The sequence below is a fragment of the Gobio gobio genome (assembly GCF_949357685.1).
Source record: "Gobio gobio genome assembly, chromosome: 21".
In the NCBI taxonomy this organism is placed as follows: Eukaryota; Metazoa; Chordata; class Actinopteri; order Cypriniformes; family Gobionidae; genus Gobio; species Gobio gobio.
In genome coordinates, this window is record NC_137117.1 from 44,446,033 (window position 1) to 44,458,550 (window position 12,518).

The window sequence follows — 12,518 nt, forward strand, 5'->3', positions numbered from 1 at the left end:
GGTTATAATGAGAGTATTTGCGAGCGTGTTGTATATTTTAATTTACACACAGCTGGGTGGAAAATAAAACTTTGTGTCGAGGCAAAAATAAACCATTGCATTTAAAATAAAGTGGAGGGAAATTGAGTGAATCACTTTATTTCGCAAATTTTACAATAATAATAATTTAATATATTTTATTCTACATGCGATTCATACCAATTGCCGGTAGAGGAGGCCATTGTAAAAGGTTGAATGATGTTCTGCAAGCTCAGGGAAACAGTGGTAAAAGTCCATTTAAAGCAGATGATCAACTCAGAGGTAGTTGTGGGTTTTGTTGAACACTCAGTAGTGTAGTTGTAATAATGGACACTGCAGAGTCCGACAGAAGGGTTTCTCCTCTGAAGAACTTTCTGGCCGGAGGGGTTGGTGGGATTTGTCTCTTATTCGCTGGACACCCGCTGGACACTATCAAGGTAAGACTTCCCCAAGATGAATACTAGTAATAAAGTAAAGTACAGTTTATAAAGTAATCTGCTTTAGCATGATTTAGTAGGGGATGTGGGGTGATACTTTTGGCATTCCTCTATTCAAGACAAACATGCATACTGCTATTCTGATACTATTATATGGAAACAGAAGATTAGAATAGATCACAATTATTGTGCAAAATTAATTCTGTTCTTTACATTTCACTGGGCTGGCAAATATTTACAATTATACACTTACGAGTGTTTAATGCATGAAGGCCTTATTTTATTTCTCTCCACAATTCCTTCAATGATTGATTGCTCTGCAGTTTCGAGTGGTTAATGTTTTGAGGACAGATGAAGTAACACACTCACACAGACGTTTCAACAATAAGACATTTTGTGACTGTAGTGATATGTTATCTAAAGACACAGAGGGAGCAAATAACAGATAACACCAGCTTCTACTGACATAGGGCTTTATCAGTATTTAGTAGACCATGCTTTATCTCAAATGAAGATAAACGTGTCTTACTTCACATTGCTGTGAGAGTTATAAGAGTATTCATGTGTCCACAGGTCCGTCTGCAAACACAGGGAAGTCTTGTCTACAGAGGGACATATGACTGCTTCCGAAAGACTGTTTTCAAAGAGGTAATAGCTTTCTCTAAGCAAATGTTTGTGGAATAGCACACATCACATGACAGATGGCAGATATTACTGAAATACACTATATTGCCAAAAGTATTGGGACACTCCTCCAAATCCTTTCATTCAGGTGTTCAATCATTTCCATGGCCACAGGTGTATACATTTTGCCAGGAGAACAACTGCATTGTGCCAAGTGTAAAGTTTGGGGGAGGGGGGATTATGGTGTGTGTGTGTGTGTTGTTCAAGGGTTGGGCTTGGCCCCTTAGCTCCAGTGAAAGGAACTCTTAATGCTTCAGCATACCAAGACATTTTGGACAATTTCATGTGAAGGCAGGCGTCCCAAAACTTTTGGCAATATAGTGTGTGTCATGGAAACTCACTTCTGTTGTTGCGTGTGCCAGCCTTAAACTCAAGTCAGCTTTATTTCTGTAATGCTTTATAAAATAGAGATTGTTGGCAGAATAAATGACGCAAACTTCAAAAAATGATGAAGACCGATTCACATTCTGCTGCAAAGCAGCTGTAGCAATAATAGTATCATTATTGGTGTATATTATATAATAGTATCATTATTGGTGTATATTATATAATAGTATCATTATTCAGTGCAGGTCATCAATTAATCATCAATTATAAAACAAGGTAAATTCAGCTACAAGCAGCTCTACAGAAGACAATAGTGTGTGTCATTATTCAGCTTGAATCAGTTTCATGTTGATTCAGTTCGGTTCAAAAACAGTGTTGATATTGCAAAGTTAGTCAATATTTCTTGATATTTAATAGCAAGTGAACACATTTTCTGGTTATTTTGTTCAATGTCTCTCAGCTGGTTTTGCTTGAGGATTAATTTTGACATTTGACATTGACCAAATTTGTTTATTGTACTAAAAAGTTCTATAAATGTGATTATTAATACATTTATGAATCCAGTCATGACAACTCTCTGGCTAAATATTTAGTGTGTAATATTTTTATATGACAAGTGAAAGATGAATTATTGGATGCACAACCTTTGACATCAACAACAAAAAAATATGAGAAGAATTTAAAAGTATTTTGCTAACCTGCAGTCCGCAATTTGATCACAGCAGACGTGAGACTCAACAGTTGAGAACCACTGATTTCATTCACTGAAAATAACACAAATCATTTTGAGAAACGCAGCCCCTAGATTAAGTGTTATCTTATGTGTTTTCCAGTAAAAGTTGGTAGTTTATGTTAATGTTAATGTTCAGTTATGTTGGACATTTAGAGGAGTTTCTGTTATTGTGTTGTGGTGATGCACTGTGATGAAGAGTAGCGCTGTCAATTGCGATTTTCACTTTGATGTAAGTTAATGTGTTTAATAACCAAATCACAATTTCTCATTGAAGCAAAATTCGTCGATCAGCAAGGAGCAGGTGCGGATGTGTCGAATCCTCAGCTTTATCTGAAATTGTATGTTGGGTCAATGTTGTTGTTTTTTTGTTTTTTTTGCTTGTTTTTTCCCCCCTTGTTTCTGTTTGTTTTTGTTTTATTTAATTATTAAATAAAATCCCATTATATCTGCATATCTGAGTCCTTGCCTGATCCCTTACCCCAAACACTGACACAATGAAACTCAATCGAGTTGAAACAGCATTCCCTTGTTTTGTGTTACATAAACCTGACTGAATTAGGTTACAACAACACAATTAAACTGTATAGGTAGAATCAGGTAGAAAAATACCTCCTTAAAGCAATAACTGCACATGTTTACTTTTTACAGTGTACACTTCTTTCTCTGCTCTAGTTCCAGTCACGGTTCCCCTGTTTTAATGTCTGCAGGGGATATTTGGCCTGTATAAAGGGATGGGTGCTCCGCTAGCAGGAGTTACCCCAATGATGGCTCTGAATTTCTTTGGCTTTGGGCTGGGAAAGGATCTTCTGCAGCGTGACCCCGCCGTACCAATCACGTTAGTACAGGAGAGGAAGGGGATAAACCTTTCAAAACCAAGTCAAGTCTGTGCCCAATATGTCACATTTAATACTTTCAAATTCCATCATGTGTCTGAAGGTACAGTTTGTAGTCTTAATAAAAGTAGTGTATATGTTTATATTCATGTATCTGAAGACGGCAGCAGATTCGTTCAGTTTGATGCTTTTCTTTTGTCCTTCTTTCTTTTCATGGCTTTATTTCTGTCAGGTACACACAGATCTACTTGGCAGGAATGCTGGCAGGAGTGTTCACCACTGTGATCGTGGCCCCTGGGGAGAGAATCAAGTGTTTACTTCAGGCAGGAGACACACACACACACACACACACACACACACACACAAACATACACACACACACACACACACACACACACACACACACACACACACACACACACACACACACACACACACACACACACACACACACACACACACACACACACACACACACACACACACACACACACACACACACACACACACACACACACACACACACACACACACACACACACACACACACACACACACACACACACACACACACACACACACACACACACACACACACACAGGGGGGTTTTTGTGAAATGTGAGGACATTCCATAGGCGTAATGGTTTTTATACCGTACAAACCGTATTTTCTATCCCCTTACACTGCCGCTAAACCTCCCCATCACACACACACACACACACACACACACACACACACACACACACACACACACACACACACACACACACACACACACACTGCCCCTGCCCCTAAACCTACCCCTCACACACACACGACACACACACACACACACACACACACACACACACACACACACACACACAGCCCCTGCCCCTAAACCTAACCCATCACAGGAGACTGTGCAGTTCACTTTCTGTAAAAAAAACCTTGTTCTGTGTGATTTATAAGCATTTTGAAAAGTGAGGACATGGGGAACGTCCTCACATTTCACCTCTTTTTGTAATACCCATGTCATTATACACATTTGTGTCCTGATATTTCACAAAAACATGCCCACACACACATACACACACACACACACACACACACAGACACACACAGACACACACACACAGACATACACAGACACACACACACACACACACACACACACACACACACACACACACACACACACACACACACACACACTCACTCACTCACTCTAACTGTCATAAATACACCTGTATCCATAGTATGGACACCATTAGTTTGGTAATAAAAAGACTCATGAATAAAACCTAACCAATTTCATGGCATTGACTATAGTAACATACAGTATCGCTCACTTGACCTTCATTAATGTAAACTATTTTCCTGTGAGAAAGTTTATTACATAAAAAACTGTTAATAAAGGGCTTCTCACACTGCGCTTAACCCTGGGTTATCGTCTTTCTAAACACTGATTTTAACCCCAGCTAAAGCAGCGTTTCATACGTGTAATTTAGCGCCTCTTTTCAGCCGGGTTATGAAACCCTCTGGAGCAGGGATAGCACCGCTTTATCAGTGTTATCTCCACATTGCGGTGCCAAACTTGTACAGTGTGAAACGGTGTTAGAATGTTAAGACTAGACGCTCCGCAAAAAACAACCAATCACACACTCATATTTGCATGCTTTGGACAGTAAATTCAGCGTTTGAAAGAAAAAATGTCAAATGCTGACAGAAAACGCGACAATTTGAGTAAAGAAGAGACCTTTTCATTTTCACCTTTATACTTTTTTTAACGTTATTTTTTTTATATAGCGCTTTTTACAATGCCGATTGTTTCAAAGCAGCTTCACAGTGTTAAACAGGAAAATAATGCAACAGACTTTGATTCGGCTGTACAGCCGCTCTGGAGAAAACGCTGATGTCATCAGCTCATTTCAATTATCATACAGTGACAATGTGGACAGGTCAGTAATTTAGTTGATGTATTTAATTTAGTTTACTAATTAGATTAAAAAATACCATAAACAGGTTGCATGCTGCGTTCATCCAATCAATGTCACTGACACCGCAAATAAGAACGATAACCAGGTTTAGGAATCTACAATGCGAATACAAACGTGACACGCATGGCAACTCTCTGACTTTGAGGAAAAATTAATTAATTTACACCAAAATACTTTAATTGGACGCACAACCTTTGACTTCAACAACAAAAATATGAGAAGAATTTAAAATTATATTTATTTTGCTAACCTGCTGTCCGCAATGTTATAACAGCAGATGAGACTCAACAGTTGAGAACCACTGATTTCATTCACTGAAAATAACACTTAATCCCTAAATTTAACATAAACTACCAACATTTTTTTTCCTTTACTGAAAAACATAAAATAAGAAACGCAGCCCTGGACAGTGGATCTGCAGTTCCCAGCATGCTTTGCAAGGGACTGACTTAGGAGAGTAAATGTAGGGATTAAGTATTATTTTATGTTTTTCAGTAAAGGGAAAGATGTTAGTACACTCTAAAAAGAGATGTGTTAAAAAACAACACACTGAGTGTGTTGATGGTATTTTGACACATGTTGTGTAGATATAACACACAATGTGTGTTAAATGTTACTCTGGATGAACAGCAGTGGGTGTTTTGGCAGCCAATCACATCATGCCTCTTTTTCAATGTCTTTTTCAATGTCTTTTTCAATGTCTTTTTCAAATGTTTTCTCCGCTTTTCACTTGTTATCACTGACCAGACTGACTTTATTTCTGTCAGACAGAAGCTCTTATTGAGATTAAACGGATTTGGTGTTGATGATTCAGTGAATGTTTCATCTGAAGTCTCCAGAATCGTGATTAGTGGCTCCTTTATTTGAGCTCTTGACCCTTGACTCTGCCACATCAGTTTTTCTGTGTGCTGTGAATGAATGTTTATTAAACACATTTGAAGCAGCAGAACTAACCATGAGAAAACAATGATCAGATGATAATGTTATCATCGCATACATTAGCTGAGTTCAGGAAAGAATTTGATAACTGAAACTTTACTGTAAAAATTATTTTGTGCTGTTAATAATTATTTTATGATATTGATGTCATCATCTGCACATTTGATTTTAGATACACAGTGCACATAAGATGTTCTAGTCTATGGTGTCACACAGGCACACACACATATCAAGAATCAGCTCATGAATCTCAATAATGGTGACAAACCAAAAGCTTCATCCCGCAATGCATTCTGGGAGTCACCATAGTACAAAACTCATCCATGACTCCCAGCATGCACTGCAGGATGAAGCGTTTGTCACCATTGTTGCGATTCATGATCTGATTCTTGATGTGTGTGTTTGACGAGTATCTGCTGCGGCTCTAAACTTTCTGAAAACATTGAATTTATATTTTTTTAAGAATTCATTCTGCACTGCTGGACATCATGGAGTAGTTTCACAAAACTTTTATAGCTAACAGCACATAAATAAAGTAAATGTGTACCATCCATTTAATCATAAACTGGATCAGATCTTGAGATTATGACTTGATCAAGAAACTTCTGATCGTGTTTTCTTTCATGCCATAACAAACATATTTGATTAAAATGCAGTTATAGCAGAAAGAGGAGAATTAAAAGACAAGTAAAGGGTCAAGAGCTCAAATAAAGGAGCCACTGATCACGATTCTGGTGACTTCAGATGAAACATTCAATGAACCATCAACATCTAAACCTCTGTTCATCTCAATAAGAGCTGGTGTGTGTAGATTCATGATGTCTAAAACATCCAGGTAATACAATAAACAGTCAAACACACTTTATTAAACGTCAATGGACTAAACACAAGTTAACAATACGTGTCAGTGTTCATCCAAACACGAAGTAACTCTGGCAAATACACACATACAGTCACATGTTGTGTAACTATAACACATTATTGTGTAAAAGGTTTCAACACACTTCTGTGTAAGAGGAATAACACATTAGTAGAGTTACAGGTAACACGGAGATGTGTTAAAGAAAATGACACAGGTTGTGTGTTAAATTATACGCAACATGTGTTGTCCCTGAGCACACACACTACATGTGTTAACATCTACACAACATGTGTTGTCCCTGAGCACACACACTACATGTGTTAAAATCTACACAACATGTGTTAAAATCTACACAACATGTGTTGTCCCTGAGCACACACACTACATGTGTTAAAATCTACACAACATGTGTTGTCCCTGAGCACACACACTACATGTGTTAAAATCTACACAACATGTGTTAAAATCTACACAACATGTGTTGTCCCTGAGCACACACACTACATGTGTTAAAATCTACACAACATGTGTTGTCCCTGAGCACACACACTACATGTGTTAAAACTGACACAACATGTGTCAATTTTTAACACATCTGGTTGTGTTGTTCTCAACACATCATATTATAAAGCGCGACACACACCATCATTGTGCATTGTATGCAGTGTTTATGTTCTCAAACAAACAGGCCTGAGTAATTAAAGTTATTTATATAGAATGTTTTATCAGTTGCTACAATTTAATTTAATTCAAAGCGCAAACTCTGTCAACTGTTATCTCTTCATGATCTTTTCTCAAAAGCGGCATCGATGTGGTGTTGAAGTGTGAATAATTGAGTTTATAGAGTCATAGAGTTTGAAACATTGTACTTTGTGTGCACATGCGTTCTGTACTCGACTATTGATTAAATGCTTAATAATTTAGTTTCACTTTATTTTTAAAATTACATCTGAGTATGTGATTACCTGACACAATTAGTGTGTTAAAATGACTTACACATTAATCGTGTTAAATTTGACACAACATGTGTTGTCCCTGAGCACACTCACTACATGTGTTAAAACTAACACAACATGTGTCATTTTTAACACATCTCTTTTTAGAGTGTAGTTTATGTTAATGATCAGTTATGTTGGACATTAAGAGTTCATCCAATCACAATGTCACTGACACCGCAAACAAGCAAATAAGAATGATAACCAGGGTTGAGGAATGTACAATGTGAAATGTCAGTTTATGAATGCCCAGGATTAATTGTGACTAGTGTGAAACGGGAAGCAAGATAACCCAGGATTCCGTTGACCCAGGGTTTAGAATAATCCAGGGTTAACTATTTCAAGTGTGAAAAGCCCTTAAGAAGTCCAAAACTGCTGGAGTGTGTTGGTAGCAGCACACAAAGAAGACAAAAAAAGATTAAAAAAATAAGTTTTATGGAAGTCTTTATTAAACTCAAATACGAAGGAAAACACTAGCATTAAGTCAGGGTTTCATAACCCCGGGTAAAGCGCGGTGCTAACCTCACATCTAAAGTGTGTAACACTCCCTTACCCGGGGTTAAAAGCGGTCTTTAAAACGATAACCCAGTGTTATACACAGTGTCAAAAGCCCTAGAGCGGGCGAACAGGAACTAAAGGAAACTTTAGTTTAGTTTAGGAAGCAGAATGTCAAAACCAAACATAACCATTACAAACATGTGATCAGTAAATTTTTTTATATCATGCATTCTAAAAAATGCTGGGTTAAAAATAGCCCAAGTTGGGTTGAAAATGGACTAACCCAGCGGTTGGGTTAAATGTTTGCTTAAAACAACCCAATTGCTGGGTTAAAACAACTCAATCGCTGGGTTAAAACAACCTAATTGCTGGGTAAGTCCAACTTGGGTTATTTTTAACCCAGCATTTTTTAGAGTGTGTCTGTGACATCACATTGGGCCTAGTCAGGGAACATTTATCAATCCCTTGAAACTTCAAAAGAAAGAATAGAATTAAGAACAATTTTGCATTTAGTATTGTGTGTGTGTGCGTTTTATTGACGATTGCATGTGTGTTTTAGACCCAGTCCCCGGTCGGGCAGCTGAAGTACACCGGACCAGTGGATTGTGGACTTAGACTTTATAAGGAAAAGGGAATTTCCAGTGTCTACAAGGGCACAGTTTTTACTCTAATCAGAGGTGTGTGTGTGTGTGTGTGTGTGTGTGTGTGTGTGTGTGTGTGTGTGTGTGTGTGTGTGTGTGTGTGTGTGTGTGTGTGTGTGTGTGTGTGTGTGTGTGTGTGTGTGTGTGTGTGTGTGTGTGTGTGTGTGTGTGTGTGTGTGTGTGTGTGTGTGTGTGTGTGTGTGTGTGTGTGTGTGTGTGTGTGTGTGTGTGTGTGTGTGTGTGTGTGTGTGTGTGTGTGTGTGTGTGTGTGTGTGTGTGTGTATACTATACTGTACTGTATGTGTGTGTTCTTCAGATGTGATATCATATAGTCCCTGACCTGTAAGATCAACAGCTGGCCTTTATGGATGCTGCCCAGTGACACACACATTAGCTTGGCGAACCAGTTTGTCATGCCATAGCCGTTACTATATTGTGTATTTTATCAGAACAGCAACCCCTACAAAAAATAAGTATACTTCAAGTTCATTTTATTAAGTATACTTAATTTAGTAAGTATACTAATATCAATGTACTAGTAGTAAACTTGTAAGTGTACTATTTCAATACTAATTAGGACTAAATTGGCCCAATTTTTCAAGTATACTTAACAGTAGTAAACTTTGAGTACACAACTAATTTACTATGTTTTTCGTTTGTACTGCAACTGTACTACAAATTAACTTACTGATAGTTTACTAGTCATATACTTGTTGTTTTATACTGCAAGTATACAAGTTTTACAAGTGAACTTAACATCATACTATTAAGTATACTACTATGTTCCTATTTAGGTATTAATTTTTATACTTTAAATATACCAATGTACAATACCAGTGCACTACACAAAAATTCAGAATAATACACAAAAATACTTTTTATGCTAAAACATGTACGTTTATAAGATAGTATGTAAAACAATGCGAAAAAAAAGTATTTAATCGGCTACTCAATAAAAAAGAGTAATACAACTACAAGCCAAGTATACTTAGAATGCTTAATTATACTTTTAAGTACATCTCAATCCAAAGATTGAGTACGAGTATAGGCCAAATATACTTAGACTTTTCTGTCAGTATAGGAATATTTCTAAGAAGTACATACAAAATAGACTGAAAGTATACTTTCTTATTTTTTTGTTTAAAAGAGCAACTTGAATCAATTTAGGGAATTGTTAATCTGCCTTAAGGAGTACATCTATGCATTTTATGAAGATGATAAGGATAAACACTAACCAATTTTTGTTTTTGATTTATTTAGATGTGCCCTCTAATGGTGTATACTTTCTAACATATGACTACTTAAAACACTATCTGACCCCTGATGGAGAGTGGTAAGAATCAGTTTGTCGCCCTGGTCATAAATGATATCAAGATTTTGATCTAATATTCATTTACTTTTTCCAAGTGTTCATCATCTCAGCACATCCAGAGTTCTTCTTGCGGGTGGCATTGCTGGCATGTTAAACTGGCTGATTGCTCTGCCTGCAGATGTGCTTAAGTCAAACTACCAAACAGGTACACAACAAACATTTCTTCTTATTATTTCATTGAGTTGAATTATATGACTAACATGCCACATACAATGATCCACATTTTACCCTAGAGCCACGCATGAAACTTCAAAAGCACTTTAGTGTGTGGTATTTCAATGCAAAACCCTGCATCATATTCACCTCTCACGTGACTTCCCCCCATTCCTTCTCAATTACCCCCCACTAAACCCACCGCATGCTACGGGGTGTCAGTTTTAAGTAAGTGGGGACCAGAGGAGGAACAAGAGATGCGGCCTGCAGTAACTTCACCTGTGGGTGTCGCTGTTGGACAGTGTTACTTTATAAAAACGAGTGACTTTTACACTTTTTAAAGGGTTAGTTCACCCAAAAATGTAAATTCTGTCATTAATTCCTCACCCTCATGTGGTTAGACACCCGTCAGACCTCCGTTCATCTTCAGACACAAATGAAGATATTTTAGTGTAAATCTGATGCTCTGAAAGGCCTCCATTGGCTCAATGCACGGTTCACTCTCAAGACCCTTAAAAGACACTAAAGACGTCGTTACAAAGTCCATCTCACTACAGCGGCTCTACAATAACTTTATGAATCGGCCAGAATAGTTTTTGTGCGCAAAAAAACCCTAAACAACGACTTATATAGTGATGACGATTTCAAAACACGGCCTCATGAAGCTTCGAAGCGTTATGAATCAGTGAGTCGAATCATGATTCGGATCGCGTGTCAAATTGCTGAAATTTGGCGATTCAAACTGCTGAATCGACTCACTGATTCATAACGCTTCGAAGCTTCATGATGTAAGTTGTTATTTAGGGGTTTTTTTGCGCACAAAAACTATTCTCGCCGCTTCATAAAGTTATTGTAGAGCCACTGTAGTGAGAGGGACTTTGTAACGACGTCTTTAGTGTCTTTTAAGGGTCTTGAGAGTGAACCGTGCATTGAGCCAATGGAGGCCTTTCAGAGCATCAGCTTTACACTAAAATATCTTCATTTGTGTCTGAAGATGAACGGAGGTCTGACGGGTGTCCAACGACATGAGGGTGAGGAATTAATGACAGAATTTTTCATTTTTGGGTGAACTAACCCTTTAATAAATATAATTTTAATCGATTTAAACGTTTTTGTGAATACTTTAAATTGGAGATTTTTTTTTACAGTGAGGTTTGCTCATAATTACCAAAGATGCCTATATCAGTAATTAAGCTTTAATATCCAAAGCAGTTGTAGTACTGTAGATTATGGTTAAAACCAGAAATGCGGACAATGTTCTGTCCTCTGTCCCACAGCCACAGATGGGCGATACCAGGGTTTAAGTGACGTGTTGAGAACACTGTTAAGGGAGGAAGGAGCTCATGCTCTCTACAAAGGCTTAAGCGCAGTCATGTTACGAGCATTTCCTGCTAATGCGGTGAGAAAACACCCTCATGCAATACATTTTACAATATCAGTTGCTATTCAAGGGGCACAGAGTGCTAAAATAAGTGTTGATATGTTTCGCAATGTTCTGCTTTTAATAGTGTTATGCTCTGTGTTTATCCTGCTTGTAGGCTTGTTTTCTAGGTTTTGAGGTTACGCTAAAGTGCCTAAACTACATCGCTCCAGACTGGTGATTTCACGATGACAACTGACGAGGGTTCTTATTAAACACTTTTTTCAGCTCTTTTTGTGTCATTTCAGACAGTGTCGTTTACATGTCTTCACTAAGGGACAGAAAGACACAAATGCATATTGGTTTGTCTTTTCCTTGCCATTTAATTTAGAACAGATGACAGATTTTGTGCCTTTACAGTTTACAGTCAAGTCTGTTACTTTTCTAAGACACTCTCATATGTCATGCATATTATTTGAATGTACTGTATGTATATGTATCATGAATGTTATCTTATTATGTTAATTATTTAACTATTTAATTATAATGATAAACTATTTAATAAGAATGATACTGTTTCATTTACACCTGACAATGTTTGAATAAACTTCTGGATGCTTAAAAAAGTTTTTTAAATAAAACCATGTATTTAAAATTATGTTTTGTGTGCACTAATGGGACGATCA

The 12,518-nt window shown here is 37.4% G+C and overlaps 1 protein-coding gene across 1 annotated transcript; it reads left to right on the forward strand.

Annotated features, from left to right (window-relative positions):
- Positions 1–302: 302 nt before the first annotated feature.
- Positions 303–12,073, forward strand: LOC307117208 (mitochondrial carnitine/acylcarnitine carrier protein; the record flags this gene model as incomplete). Its single annotated transcript, XM_079802000.1, has 9 exons — positions 303–455; positions 1,029–1,103; positions 2,907–3,034; positions 3,265–3,355; positions 8,866–8,983; positions 10,208–10,280; positions 10,355–10,464; positions 11,750–11,871; positions 12,011–12,073. The coding sequence occupies exons 1-9, from the start codon at positions 345–347 to the stop codon at positions 12,071–12,073; spliced, it is 891 nt and encodes a 296-aa protein (XP_079658126.1). The 5' UTR covers positions 303–344.
- Between the last annotated feature and the right edge of the window lie 445 nt (positions 12,074–12,518).